The sequence below is a fragment of the Emydura macquarii genome, unplaced genomic scaffold (genome assembly GCF_026122565.2).
Source record: "Emydura macquarii macquarii isolate MOO-44397 ecotype Brisbane River unplaced genomic scaffold, CSIRO-AGI_Emac_v2 contig_450, whole genome shotgun sequence".
NCBI classification, from domain to species: Eukaryota; Metazoa; Chordata; order Testudines; family Chelidae; genus Emydura; species Emydura macquarii.
This window is the reverse complement of record NW_027130587.1, coordinates 188805-204674: the sequence shown is the minus strand read 5'-3', so window position 1 is coordinate 204674 and position 15870 is coordinate 188805. Positions and strand designations below refer to the sequence as shown.

Below are 15870 nucleotides of genomic sequence, written 5' to 3'. Positions count from 1 at the left end.
ACAGTTTCCCTGCTGCAGCCAGGGGACGGGAGGCCTCCTCGCTGAACTCCTTCCCTCTGACTACAGTGAGGGGGCTGCTGGTGAAGACTGGTGGCCCTTCAAGGTTGTAAAATGATATCTGTGGCCCTCGAGTCAAAAAGTTTGAGACTCACTAGACTAAACATACCTGAAATAGCATGAAAGGCAGGTGGCGAAGTGTCATAGAAGTTGGAGTTTATATGTCACTTTCACCTTCAGCTCCAGGAAGCTACAGTAATCTGATCTGGTGATAGTGGTAGCATGTATGATAGTGGGAGAGGAATGAAGAGTCTCATTGCCAGCCACATGTGGAATAAAGCAACTGTAGCAAGTAATGCAATCTTCATGACCAGGAACAAAGAAGCATCCGGGAGGAACTCTATTCCGGACATTACCTCTCTGTTTGGACATGATGCTTACATCACTAAACCAACACCTGTTTAAATGTGCAGCACTGTCCACCTTATTCCATACTTGCAAATGAGCTGACTGTCTAGCCAGAGCAGATAAATATATCAACTAGATATTTCTGCAAAAATTAATAATATTGGAATAACCAGATTGATATTCAAATTGTCAAAATTAGGCACCAGAGTTAACACCATCTTTTAGGATGAATAGCATAATCAATACTAGAGCCGGGCAAAAAAGGCTAGTTTATTCACCAAAAAAATGCAGTTTCAGTCGACAAATCAATTTGTGAATTTGTATCGAGTTTATCAAATAATGTTGACCTAAAAATGTAGATGTTTCAGAAATGTGGAAACAAAATGTTTTATTTTGACCTGACTTGAAATTTTTCATCTTAGTTTTAGGCATTTTAACAAAAGCAAAGCATGACAAGCCTCACAGAATGGCTGGATGGGGGGAGCAGAAGGAGGAAGCCTCCCTTTTAACCATTAGCCCTGTGGCTAGGGCTCTCAGCTACGCTGTGGGAGACACGGTTCAATTCCCCTTTTGTCTGAACATGACTTTGGGTCTCCCAGGTGAGTGTGCTCCAGGCTTAGTGTCATTACTCTTTTTCCCTGGCCCAATGACTATGCATAGTCAGTCAGAATATTTTCACAGAAAGAAGTCCAGGAACGTGTGTCTTTGCTTGTTTGTTTATTTAATATAAGGAGGGTCTTAACCCCAAATCACTTTTAAATAGGACTTCACAAAAAAAGTAGACTTTCCAAAAGGGAATTACACCTCATTTTAGACAGTCCAATGTGATCTCTGAGAAGCGCTTTGTCCAATAATTTCAAGCTTCCCTCCAAAATCCTACCCTGCTACAGACCAAACGTGCCATGTTTCCCATAGATGTTTCCTATTTTCCAGAATGGTTGAACAGAGTTGATATTGAGACTAGAAACAAGCTAAACTCTTCCCTACAGAATCACTGTAGTGACAGTGGCAAATCCTGGTCCCTGGCTGCTGGTGATCCTCACAGAGCTGGCTGGTCATGTAGTGCTGGATCTCCTTATTTCCACAGGCTGATCTATATTGAAAGAAGCTAAAATATGGGTACTTTCCTAATCTCTTTTTGCATTGTAAGCAATTGCTGTAGTTGCCATAGCAGTACTGTGTAATCCCAAATGGGAGAGGAGATGGTCCATGCCATTGTGGAGGGAAGAGATTAGTGCATGAGTGAAATCCATGCAAGGAAAAAGGTTCTGAAGCCCGGAACTCTGATGGCTCCATATAGAATAAATATTTGAACAAAAGGAAAACTCCCCAAATAATGATTTTTCCCCATTTTTTGGGTAAAGTTGTGCCCCTAGTAAGGATAACACAATGAGAACTCACCTGTTACGTTCATACTTGTATGCAGCATCCACCATCTCCTTGGCTTCATCCGTGCTTCTCAGAAAGAATCGGTCTGGCAGCATCTCCAAGATATCTAGTCCAAAGAGAGTAAAGAGCAGGAGATGAAGATAACTCTTTCCCACCAGCTCACAGCACCGCCCCAAAGTGAAAGGAGCACATTTCTTCTCCATCCGGCATTGAATTTGCTGGATTAACCTTTAGACACTTAAAGCCAAGCCTGAGTTTTGATTGAGAATCTGAATGTTTATTTTGAATGGCTGCCGGGTATATATAATAGATCCATAGCACAAGAAAGGTTCAAAGCTCTAAAGAAAGGGAGACATGAAATGAAGTTAAACTCGAGGGTAACTAAGTGAAATTGAATGGCCTGTTCATAGAGAGGAAGCCAGAATAAATTATCTAAATAATCTGGCTTTATAATCTATGAATCATAGAGCTCTTGTCTCTCCAGTTCCTCGAGAGGACCAGGATGTGTTCTACGAAGGACCTAAATAGGTAGGAACTTATCAGAATCATAGAATATGAGGGTTGGAAGGGACCTCAGGAGATCATCTGGTCTACCCCCTTGCTCAAAGCAGGACCTACCCCAACTAAACCATCCCAGCCAGGGCTTTGTCAAACCACACCTTAAAATCCTCTAAGGATGGAGATGGAAACCCATTCCAGTGCTTCACCACCCTCCTACTGAAAAATATATTTTCCTAATATTCAACCTAAACCTCCCCCACTGCAACTTGAGACCATTGCTCCTTCTTCTGTCACCTGCTACCATTGAGAACAGCCTAACTCCATCCTCCCTGGAACCGCCCCCCCACCCTTAAGGTAGTTAAAGGCTGCTATCAAATCCCCCCCATTCTTCTCTTCTGCAGAATAAACAAGCCTAGTTCCCTCAGCCTCTCCTCATAAGTCTTGTGCTCCAGCCCCCTAATCATTTTTGTTGCCCTCTGCTGGACTCTTTCCAATTTGTCCACATCCTTCCCGTAGTGGGAGGCCCAAAACTGGACACAATACTCTAAATGTGGCCTCACCAGTGCTGAATAGAGGGGAATAATCACTTCCCACGATCTGCTGGCAATGCTCCTACTAATGCAGCCCAATATGCTATTAGCCTTCATGGCAAGAAGGACACACTGCTGACTCATATCCAGCTTCTTGTCCACTGTAACCCCAGGTCCTTTTCTGCAGAACTGCTGCCTAGCCTGTCAGTCCCCAGTCTGTAGCTGTGCATGGGATTCTTCCATCCTAAGTGCAGGACTCTGCACTTGTTCTTGTTGAACCTCACTGGACTTTTTTGGCCCAGTTCTCTAATTTATCTAGGTCACTCTGTATCCTGTCCTTACCTTCCAGTGTATCTACCACTCCCCCCAGCTTAGTGTCATCTGCAAACTTGCTGAGGGTGCAATCCACTCCATCCTCCAGATCATTAATGAAGATGCTGAACAAAACCAGTCCCAGCACTGACCCCTGGGGCACTCTGCTTGTGACTGGCTGCTTCTGATAGAGAATTTCTTGTTGTGTTTATGCCTTCAACTCTTTAATCTATAAAATTCATTTTACCCCTCCTCCTTTCCCTCATTTGTAATGACTGCTGTAGCACATGTTCTGGTTAATTTTTATCTGGCTTCAGATAGCCTCTTGAACCATGCCATTTACTTTGCTCTTCCTGGTTTCCTTTTTGCTCAGCAGTTTGCATAATAGTACTACTGTTTTCTTAAGTAGCCAAACCTAAGGGTGTTGCATTTTTTGAAGAGCTTCCTCGTTGTATTGAATACCTGCTTTTGGTATTTAACATCACTGTGATGGTTTTGGCCATTGGCTATTACACCCGATGATGTTGTGGTTGTTATGACTTGCTGACTCAGTACTCTTACTTATCTGAGGAAGAAGTGAGTTGAGGCTTTTTAATTCATAATATTTTATGTGCTGAAATAATTTGAATCAAAGCTATATGCAGAGTCTGTACGTCCCCCCAGGATTTACTGAGCAATTTTCACAGCCAGTCACACAGCCAGCTTTAGAGTTTTTAATCCTGGCAAGAGTCAATTCATATTTTCAGTGTGTAAACACTTATAAACATAAATCTTTATGGCTGAGGACTAATTATAGGGGGCATTGGTGGTGACCCTTGTTATTGATGTTGCCCAGCACTTCCCACTATAACGCCTGTTTTCCGTTGTTATAACTTGGCCAACCTTAAATCTTTCAAGGGCTGAAACGTCCCAGGAGTGCTTTGTGCCTCAGGCAAAGTATTTCTGGCAAGTTGAAGCAAAACAGTTCGGCTCTTTTTTATGAATGAGACTAAAGGAAAAATAGGTAGCTTTGCCAACTCTTTTTCCAGTCATTTCCTTGAAGAGTTCTAGTGCCTCCTTGGGTTGAGAACTGAAATTTTGCAAGAGAACAAGCCTGGAATGAGTAATTTATTTATTGTAAAAAAAACCAGCTGCACTGTTTTTGCCAAATCTTTCCCAAAAGAATGCCAACAGGAAAACCTGAAGGAGGGTGTGAGATATGACATGGCTGCAAAAGCAACCCATTTAACAAGAGGAGCCTTTTTTTTTATTATATTGCAAATCCGTTGTGTTTCACTGTAGAGGACACCGGTGAGTCAGCATGGCTCAGTGACTAGGACACTAGTGGACAGGCCATTAGGAGACCTGGGTTCTGTTCTTGGCTCTATTGTGTGTGACTTTCTTTGTGTTCTGGAGCAAGGCATCTACCCTTTCTGTGCCTCAATTTTCCCATCTGTAAAACGGGGATAATGATTAGGAACTCTGAAGTCCTTGGCTATTCATAGCAAATGTAAGCTTCCGAGGCAGATGTTTTATTTTGTGTGGGTGAGGCAGGAGGGGACACGACAAACTTATATAGACTGGGTGAGGGCCCACAGTGAGTTTTGACTTTGGAGCCAACCACAAAGCATTATACCCCTAAAGCAGAGCAACAGCAGCAGGAAAAAGGGGACCGTACCATTTAAGGAAGATCCAGATGCTTGGCACAGGCTCAGGGCCAGCAAGAATCCAAAGAGGGGGATCCCTGACTTCATCCCTGGAGAGAAACACAAACACACCTGGGTTAGGAGCAATAATGAACGGAGGTAAAGGAGTCGCAGATCTCATCCACCCAGTGAAAAAGATCAACATCCACAGCTCTGTTTACTGAGTATTTGTATCAGTGTTCTGGATGGAAACATGGACTCGCTGCTGATGAAGTTTGCAGGTGAGACTAAGATTGGGGAGGTGGAGGATTTTGCCCGCAGATCAGACTGTCAGTAACTTTTTATTTTGCTTTTGTTTTTTCCCTTCCTCTGCAGCATGAAGGCTTGGTAAGATCATCTGGGCATATTTCACCAGATCAGTTCCCTGCCATTGCAGGAACCTCAGGCACTGGTGCACCTTGGTCTTTCCTGTTCTCTGCCTATGGCTCCTGAGACTTTAGTCCATCCCCCGTTTCTGGGCTCAGTACAGGGGTATCTGGGTGGGGATTACTACCCTGTGAGGTACAGTAGGCCAGACGTGATCCAGTGGTCCATTCTATGACTCAGAGAAAAGACTGAAATGGGGAGTGCATCCTAAAGGCTAGAAACCAGACAACACATTTTTAAAACTGCCTTTTTTTTAAATACAAAAATCTCATGATTTTTTCCCTGATCTGGAGATATTTTTGAGCCTGTCTCATGATTTTAGAATGCTTGAGGTTGGCAATCCTGAGTTTCTGACCTGGGAGGGGGATGTCTGACTTGGGAGATTGGGGGTCAGATGGAGAGGCAAGAGTTCAGTGCTCTGGAGACTGGGAAATTTGGCAGGAAGGGGTTTTCTAGTGCTGGGGGTTCAGGTGGGTGGAGTTCTGAGCAGAGGAGGGGTCTGTGCCTGAGGCTGTTTGGGGAGCCTGCATCTGAAAGGCTTGTCAAACTGGAGCGGGGCAGGACAGGAGGGAGGGTTCTGAGGTTGGGGGAAGCCAGGCAGGAGAAGTTCTCAATCTAGGGCTTGAGCCTGGAGTGGATTTTCAGTGGAAGGCATTGGGTTGGAAAGGATCAAAGGATGCTGAGCTGGGTGGAGGAAGGTTGGGATGAGTTGGGGTAAATTAGGGGTGGGCATAAATGCAGCTCTTTAAGAGACAGTAAAGGAATATAGGAAGGGACAAGCCTGACTGGAAGGGGGCGAAGAGAAGGAGAAAATGAATAATAGGGGACATGATAAAAAAGACACAATTCCGTACACAATCTACATTAAAAGAGCAGTGTTCAGGTAGCAAAATCAACCCTTCAAAAGTTAGGAAATGCCAGAATTAAGGTTGCCCAGACAACCTTGGACCCTCTTTTGCTTATGCATTGTGATACCTTCTACTTTTGTCTACAGGGCCTCTGCCTTATTCCTGGCACAGGACAGACAATGTTTAGTGAAAAAAACAGTTATTCAACATTTTGTCTTTTGCCTTACTCTCACTGTCCAGGGTGTGGCCCCAGACCTTATGTACTGCACACTGTTCAAACCCTGCTCAGAAAACACTAATATTAATTTCCTTCTGAGATTTTGCATGCTGCTTATCACTATAGTTTCTGAGAACTTCACAATTAACTGATTTAGTTTCACAACACCCTGTGATCTGAGGGGGTATTATCCCCATTTTACAGAGGGTGAACTGAAGCACAGAGAATTTAAATCAAAAGAATCCACTAATTTTTGGTGTCCAATTTTGTGATATGTAGGATCTGGTTTCTCAGAGAACATAGCATCCAAAGCATGGAAGTGCTAGATCTTCTCAATTAAATAACTGTACGACTATTTTTAACAGGGCAAAATTGATTTTTCCCTAATCTCATTCTGAGGAATGGATGAACCATTTTTTTCTGAAACTGACGGACACCCAGCAAGGAAAATTTCAGCCAAAAAGTTAAAGTGTGGCGAGGTAGTAAGCAGCTAAAACTGGGTCTTATAATGGGACGTGTTGGGCAAACTTAAATACAGGTGGCACCACTAGTTCCATCTGTAATAACGAGCTGCCTAGAGAAGGGAAATCAGGGGCTTCTATTCTGCCTGTCACAACACAAGAAATACAAGGAAATTAAAAGGGGGAAAATTCCAGACTGGCGTAAAAAGAAATGCTTTTTTGCACAGTGTGTAATTAGACTGTGGAACTCACTGCTGCAGGATGTCACAGAGGGCAATAATTTAGTGAGATTCAAAAAGGGACTGGAGAGTTGTATGGATAAAAGAACATCCACAGTTAGAATAGTCAGTGCTACAATACATTTTAGAAGACCCATTGAACGTCCTGTTTCAAGGTTTAAATCAATCTCTAAGTAAAAGAAATTATGAAGGGTCCTAACACAGCGAGGTGGGAGGTTAGCCCCCATTTGTATAATGGAAAGATTCTTGCACTTTCCTCTAAAGCAACTAGTGTTTTCTATTCCTCACAGCCCTTTACTATAACATATCCCAGTGTTTCCTCCTGAAAGGGATGGGGTTGGAACATGGGAAAGGGTGGGAGAGGGGACTCCTTCTTTTAATCAGTTTCCCTCACCCAAAAGAAAGAAAGGAGGGCAAGGACTCCTATAGCCCACTCCTCCTTACCACACACCCAGCTTTTCATGTCCTCCCTCAGAAACAGTTTGCTTATTTTAGTAGCAATATCAAAGCCATAAAAAAGACAGTAAAATGTCACAGCAACTCACCTGCTATCTCCGCTCAGCTGATAAAGGTAGCTCCGTGATCTGGTCTTTTATAGCAGCCGCACTGATCTCAGGGCGGGCACTGACAGAGTTTGATCTGGGCTTTGTCAAGAAGAAACACCTCTGACGATAGGTTGGGCTAAGAGGAAATATTTACCGCTTCTTTTCTAGATTAAGTTGAGAAATGCACACTTCCTTCTTCACAGGCAACATGTGTCAATAGAACAGGGAAGAGGAACAGTTCCTTAACTTCTAGGGACTGATTGGTGAAAAAGTCTAATCGTCAGTTACCAAGCGATCCCGATCACTGTATCCATGACCTGTCCTCTTCATTATTTGCCATTCCCCCAAGTTTTGTGTCATTTGCAAACTTTATCAGTGATGATTTTATGTTTTCTTCCAGCTCATATACAGAATATAAATATTCTCTATGTCACTGGTACCTATGTGTATCACTACCACTGGCTCCTTCCTAGCAGTGCTCATAAGTCGGTCGAGATTTCTGAAAAGGTCGACAACCTTTGCACCTGGTTGACAATTCACTATGTGATTCTCCTAGTCATAACAAACACAACTATCTATACTTCTGATAACTAAATCCACCATTACGACTACCTATCTCTTCCTAATAACTGGGGTCCCCTGTTTTCTGTACCTAAATTAGATGTTACCACTCAAGAAAGAGATCTTGGAATCATTGTGGATAGTTCAACTTCTCTGAAAACATCCACTCACTGTGCAGCGGCAGTCAAAAAAGCTAAGAGAATGTTGGGAATCATTAGGAAAGGGCTAGATAATAAGACAGAAAATATCACATTGCCTGTTTATATATCCGTGGTACGCCCACATCGTGAATACTGTGTGCAGATCTGGTCGCCCCGTCTCAAAAGAGATATATTGGAATTGGAAAAGGTACAGAAAAAGGAACTAAAATGATTAGGGGTATGAAAAAGCTTCCATGTAAGGAGAGAATAATAAGACTGGGACTTTTTAGCTAGGAAAAGAGATGACTAAAGAGGGATATGACAGAGATCTATAAAATCATGATGGGTGTGGAGAAAATAAATAAGGAAGTGTTATTTACTCCTTCTCATTACACAAGAACAGGAGTCACCAAATGAAATTAGGCAGCAGGTTTAAAATGAACAAGAGGAAGCATTTCTTTACACAACACACGGTCAACCTGTGGAACTCCTTGCCAGAGGATGTTGTGAAGGCCAAGACTATAATGGAGTTCAAAAAAGAAGTACATAAGTTCACGGAGGATAGGTCCATCAATGGCTATTACCCAGGATAGGCAGGGATTGCTGTTTGCCAGAGGCTGGGAATTGCTGATGGGATGAGTCGCTTGATGATCACTTGTTCTATTCATTCTCTCTGAAGCACCTGGCATTGGCCACTGGCAGAAGACAGGATACTGGGCTAGATGGACCATTGGTCTGACCCAGTATGACCATTCTTATGTTCCTATGTATGTATGAGAGGGGGCTGACAGTCTGGCACTATCTCTTGATTCAGTCAATACAGAGTCGTAAACTGCCATCCTTCTTCCACACACAGAAAATGAGTGAAGAATATTGAGATCTGGACTTAATGACCCATCCACAGTTAATAGGTCCTGCAAAAAGTTTTTTACTTTCTGGAAGAGGGGATGATGGACTGCTAGATAGCCCTTCTGTACTGGTTGGGAATCATGGAGCTTTATGTGCATTTTTAAACTCTCAAACTGGCCTATATCCTGACATCCTTTGCAAAACCCCTACTGCTCTCAGAGCATGGATTAGATGCCTTCCTGCAGCCCCTTGCTAAGGTGATCAGAGTTAATTGATGGCATCCAGCCTAATGCATTACAAGGGTGTGGATTCCCAGCTTTTGATTTGGCCTTCTGCTATTTCAGTGTTTGTGTAACAGTCTGTAAGATCCAGGACTCACACTGAGAAGCTGCTGGTAAAATGCTTTGGTGTCGCCATCCAGAAACGCTGCCAGGTCTATGCTGCTTGCTCAGCAGACCACTCATTCACACAGGGCAAGAGCCCAAAGCTTGTCAAATGCTCACAGCTTCCAGTCTCATCTTAGTGTCCAGTACATTTCATCTGACGCAAAAGTGATTTTGCCACCTTAAAGCTGCTGTCACCAGTGGTTATACTCTGTTATCTGACTCAGAGGGTTTATTCGGACACTGCAAATACCCATTCGGGCACACACAGGCAGGGACTTCACTTCCTACTAGCAGAGACAGCAGCATAACAGCAAACAGCATAACAGCAAACAGACACCTCAGCACTGAGAGAGACACAGCATTGCTCACAGGTGAGGTGCTGCCTGCACTGAGCATTAGCCAGTCCCTCTCCAGTCACCATCTAGTCTGCTCCCTCCCCACTTACAGTCTCACAGACTCTGAGGTCAGAAAGAACCAATATGACCATCTAGTCTGACCTCCTGCACAACGCAGGCCACAGAGCCTCACCCACCCACTCCTGTCAGAGACCCCTGACCTCTGACTGCGATATTAAACTCCTCAGATCACGGTTTAAAGATTTTGTCTCCTTTCATGCCCCCCCAGTCTCTTTTCCCCAAGCACTTCCCTAAATCCACCTGCTCCTGTATTTTCTTACCTCTTCATATCCCTTTCTCCCCATCTTCCCCTGCTCCCTGTCAGTCTGTTGTTGAAGCCTCCCTCCTGTGTGCCATGTTCGCCTCTCTTCCTAGCTTCCTGTCCAGCCCTCTGCTGTAGAATGGGAGCGACCTTCCCTGTGGACAGCCTGGCGGCAATCACACTGAAGACTGGCAATCGATGGGCGGCTTCACTAGGGTCAGTCCTGCTTCCACAGGCCCAGCATGTCTGGCTGCCACATTGTCTGAGGGCTGTTTGGCTTTAGTCCCATTACAGTAACAGGAGGTTGTGGCCATTTTGAATAAAGGACAATTTGCAAGTTTGAAGCTAGAAATAAAGAGATCCTTTGAACCCTGGGACAGACGTAGCCTGAGCCTCCCAGTTCAATGGGCGAATTAGAACGTTTCCAACCCTGCTCCGCTCCCTCCCTCCCTGCCCCAAGTCCAGCCCTGCTTCCCCCGGGATCCCTTGGACAAGAGGGAGTTGCCATCACAGCCCAGAACTGGCAGGAGAACATGGACTGGACACCCCTGCACCAGTGGTTAAGACCTCAGCCCTCCCCCTGTGCCGCAGCTCCCTGCCAGGCCGGACAAAGAGAACAGCCCATCTTGCCCCCGCTTTCTCCCTCTGGCTGCACTACTAAAGCCTTGCCCCTTCCTGCAGGTCCCTGGCACCACATGGAGCTGCTGATGGGTTCCACTAGGAGGGCCCAGCTGGCAGAGCCAGACTCAGGTGCTGGCTGTGCTCCCTTCCAGCAGGAGCTCTCCCTGCCTGCTGTGGCTCTGGCAGGCAGAGTGGGACCAGGGTGCCAGCTGAGATCTGTCAGATGCCTGCATGGTAGTGCATATCCCAGCCTGATTTCTGTGCCTGCAGCTGAACCCATGGACCAGGGAGGAGCCACATTTTTAAAAACACCAAAGATGAGATCCCCAAAGGGACTTAGGCAACTAACTGCCATTTTAGGCATCTAATCCAAAATGTAGATCCTCAAATCCTCCACCTGCCCTTACAGCTGTGAGGATGAGAAAAGGATGAGAAAATCTGCCTTAACTTAAATCTTAACTGCTCTATTTAAACCCTGGTGAGTCGGTGGAGCCTATGATACTCTAGAGGGCTTCCTGCTTCTGATACAGAATGTCTTGTTGTGTTTATACCTTCAATTATTTACTCTACAAAATCCATGTTAACCCTCCTCCTTTCCCCCTTATGTAATGCCTGCCCTGGTGTGTGTTCTTGTTAATTGGCTTGGCTAGGGCTGCTTTTCCAAATTCCAAAGAATTTCTATCTGGCTCAGAAAATCTCTTGAACCTGGCCATTTATTTTTCCCTGGGTGGTTCCCTTGTTACTCAGCAGTTTGCATGAGATGACCTACTACTGTCTTCTTACATAGGCAATTTAAGGGTGTTGCTTTTTTTACTTTTGGCATCAGGGATTTTCTGGAGAGCTTCCTCATTGTACTGAAATTGCCTTCCCTGTATCTGCGATCACTGTGATAGTTTTTTGTACCTTATTTCCCTTTGGCTATTAAAGCCAGTTAGGTTGCGATTGTTATTATTTGCTGGCTCAGCTACTGTTACTTATAGGAACAAGAAGTGAGCTGGGGCCCTTTGAGTCGTAATGTTATGTGCTGAAGTGGTTTGAATCAAAGCTGTATGCAGAGTCTGTATGTCCCCCAGGAGTCATATAGCCAAGCCTGGTTAAAGAATGGCTGGCATGCCAGCAGAAGGGCAATGTATGAGAGTCCCACACTGAAAGGATATTGTGTGCCCATTTTTAATTGTGACCTCATATTTCCCTGCTTGTACCATGCCAAGGACCCCAGACTTTGTGGCCGTGAGCTGGCGTGCCAACACATTCTTCTTATTTTCTGATGAAAAGCCATTGACAAAGGATGGTATGCGGGGGGGGGGGGGGGGGAGGGAGGGGAGGGGTGGAAGGCTCTGTGCCATCTGGCCATTGCTGGTTACAACCTCTTTGATGCCACTGCACCCTATGACAGGACTCTTCATCTCACTAGTTGTGCTGAGTGTTACAGGTCAGGGCGACTGCACCTGCATTTCCCCTTCTCTGCTCCAATAAGAGCACCCACGCTAGGCTCCAGGCTCCTCAAGCGTCTCCTCTCTTGGATGGACACCTGCCTCTTTCTCCCTTCTGACTGGGTATTTCCAGGATGAACAGCCCTGCAACAGCTGTGTTACTCCCCAAAGACAGACAGCTAAGCAGGCCTGCTTCACCTCTCTCCTCAGAGACAGGAGACAGCGTAATTGCTAGCAGTTATAAATTACCACAGAGATCTTTCTCACCAATCACTTTTATTATTAAGGTAAAAGCGTAACAGAGAAAACTAATTAAAAACAATAGAAGAACCTCGGCGCATGCTAGTAAGCTTACCAGCGATCACCCTCTAACTCCAGCAAGTGTCCCGGTTGAAGATCAGTCCTTCAAATCCCACACAAGAGTTTTTCCTGTCGTCACCGGTTCATAACAGCTTCTGCTCAGAACTAGCCCCCAAGTCTTACGGGACCTCAGTGGGCCAAAGAGCTTCTGACCCTTCCATTAGGATTGGGGCCCCCCTTGGACCAGAGGGCCTGTCTGTTTGCTGGATTAGGAAGGAGGCCTAAGGAAGGAAGGTTTTAACTCTGGGTGTTGAACCAAACATCCTAGCTTTGTCTGTTCGTCCCTGGAGAATCCATTCTGAACCAGTATATGTGAGCCTCTCCTGGGAGTTGTTACAACCTGAGTGAATTTGCCTAACAACCCCCCACTAGGTAGGTTCCTAGGAACTAGGGAGTAGTTCCTGGAAGACTGTGGTCCCCCTCCACCATGGAAATACATACAACTCCTCAATAGTACATAAACATTGGCATCTTTAATACAAATTGTTGACCAGTTTCATGTATTCTCTACCTTGCTGTAAGTAGAATGATGCTGTTGGGATATAATATTGACAGATAATATATAATATTGTATTGGGGTATAATATTGATCCCTTTCTCTACAATGTTGCTTCTCCCGATCTACAAGTTGCTGGGCTTCCAAACACAGTTTGACTTTCTCTAGCTGCAGCTTCTCCTCCTCTCCCTGTTGGCTCATCATAATGGAGTAAATTCTGTTTGGGTGAAGGTTGGTTGCTACCTCTGTCAACCTCGTCCCTGCTACCATCTAAGGAGACATCTCTAAGGTTCCCCCCACACTCTGGGTTCTATGTCAGTGACCTGGGTATCCCTCACAGTTCTAGATAATGATTTCTTTTCTGGTCCTTAGAGTAAAGCAGCTATATCTGTCAATCCCTACTCTAGCTTTGCCTTGGTCAACTTCTGACAAAGGCATAGCTCACCATATATGAGAGACAAGGTAGGTACCTTTGATTGTCCCAGGACTAATATGGCCACACCAACATTGTCTCTTTCTATAGCCCAAGCAGCTGACTTATCTTCAGCTGCTTATATCTTATCTTTCCTGTCTGTCTCTCTTCACTTTTCTTTTTCCCAAAAGAGATTGAGACAGTTTCTCTTTGTTTTTTATTTCTACAATACTTGCTTTCACTGCTCTTGACACTTACTGGAAACTCACTACTGCCATTACATCCCATGCATGCTGCCACCATATATGTCACATTATGGGGATCTGCCCCCTTTGGGGCCACACTCAGCTCCAAATTTAACACTCTCAGCTCCAGATTTAACACACCAGATTGAACAGCTCCAGCTTTAACCTGAAACCAATGTTTCCTTTGTGGATTTTAAAGGTTTATCAAGTTTATCCTGGAATCCCTACTGCAGACTCATAGAGACAATTCAAGAATTAAACAATTAACAGTAGGGGAGCCATTCAGTAATAATTACCGTATCAATATCAGTCCAACAAATAGGTTCAACATCCAAAAATTGTCAGTTTCACTAAGGTTTACAAAGGGATATTTGAATAAAACAAAGAAGCTACTCAGAAAAGGTGTAAGGTCAGAAAATAAAGGAAAAAAGAGCCTTGTATTTTAAAGAAATAATAAAACAGTCTCATGCAAACAAAAAGGAAGGCAAAAGATAACCAGTAAAAGCAAACTTGGTTCAACAGGTTATCTGAGCCAAACTGAAATTCTTTGGAATTAGGAAATCTAACCTCAGTGAAACCAATAAACAGCAGTTAACGTGTAAGGGGGAACTTGGGAGGTGTAAGCTGGATTCTTAGGATCATAGAATCATAGAATATTAGAGTTGGAAGGGACCACAGGAGGTATCTAGTCCAACCCCCTGCTCAAAGCAGGACTAACCTCAGCTATATCATCCCAGCCAGGGCTTTGTCAAGCCTCAGCATAAAAACCTCTAAAGATGGAGATTCCACCACCTCCCTAGGTAACCCATTCCAGTGCTTTACCACCCTCCTAGTGAAAAACTTTTTCCTAATGTCCAACCTAGACCTCCCCCAACGCAACTTGAGACCATTGCTCCTCGTTCTGTCATCTGCCACCACCAAGAACAGCCTAGCTCTATCCTCCCTGGAACTGCCTTTCAGGTAGTTAAAGGCTGCTATCAAATCCCCCCTCATTCTTCTCTTTTGCAGACTAAACAAGCCCAGTTTCCTTAGCCTGTCCTCATAAGTCCTGTGCTCCAGCCCCCTAATCATTTTTTTTGCTCTCCAACTTGTGTACATCCTTTTTGTAGTGGGGGGCCCAAAACTGGACACAATACTCTAAATGTGGCCTTACCAATGCTGAATAGAGGGGAATAATCACTTCCCGCAACCGGCTGGCAATGCTCCTACTAATGCAGCCCAATATGCTATGAGCCTTCTTGACAACCAGGGTACACTGCTGACTCATATCCAGCTTTTTATCCACTGTTACCCCCAGGTCCTTTTCTGCAGAACTGCTGCCTAGCTCATCGGTCCCCAGTCTGTAGCTGTGCATGCGATTCTTCCTTCCTAAGTGCAAGACTCTGCACTTGTCCTTGTTGAACCTCATTCCTACATACCACGGTAATAATCTTTGTACAAAATATACCTTGTGAGGTATCATTTGAAAACTAATAACTTATTGGTCAATAATATCATGGTGAAATGTGTTTAGCAAAGTTATGTGCAAAGTTATGAACATAAGCTGAAATTATGACTGAAATGTGTTTATCGGACAAATCTGGGGAAGGGTAAACCTGTTTCTCAAAGATAAAAGACAAATTGATGCCTCTAGGCAGGAATCATCAAAGGTCCCCGGCAATCACTGGTTAAGTGGCTATTCTTTGGCAGTGAAGACACAATTTGCTGGTAAGTATTGTCGTGATAAAATGTGTGGCAACATTGTATATGAAATTATAAGATTCCCCTGTAGGATATTATTAACATATGTTCCAAACCCCACGGCCCTGCCCAAGCAGAATTCGGCAAACAGGTCTGTCCTAAACAAAGGAATGTGTGCTTGCCTTAATTTGCATTTAATCAGTAAAGAGTCATCAAGCAGGGAGGTAAAACAAAGGAAGTTCATCCAGGTGAAAAAACCCAGCAGGGAACATCCTTCCACATAGACTCTTTAATACCTGTGTCTCAGCTGGAAATGTTTTTTGAGAGGGCAACTGAAATTATAAAAAGGGAGGACAAACACCCCAAGGCACCTCCTCCCACTCTTTGGCTTCCTCATTATCTACAGCTGAGAATACAAAAGGAAACACCTTTTGGACTCTGAGTGAGGGGTCCTGACCTGAAGAGTTTGGTCAGTAATCTGCTGGAGCATGTGGTGATAAGGTCTGTGTTGCAACTAAGATAGTTGCCTAAG

The 15870-nt window shown here is 44.4% G+C and overlaps 1 protein-coding gene across 1 annotated transcript in view; it reads right to left on the bottom strand.

Moving 5' to 3' along the window:
* Positions 1-7564, bottom strand: part of LOC137146399 (myeloperoxidase-like) — a 50692-nt gene extending 43128 nt beyond the window's left edge. The window contains exons 1-3 of the mRNA XM_067537656.1: positions 7499-7564; positions 4795-4872; positions 1807-1900 (exon numbers count right to left, since the gene is read on the bottom strand). Coding sequence (XP_067393757.1) covers positions 1807-1900; positions 4795-4870 — 170 coding nt within the window. The 5' untranslated portion in view covers positions 4871-4872; positions 7499-7564. The remainder of the gene's footprint in view (positions 1-1806; positions 1901-4794; positions 4873-7498) is intronic.
* Positions 7565-15870: the final 8306 nt, after the last annotated feature.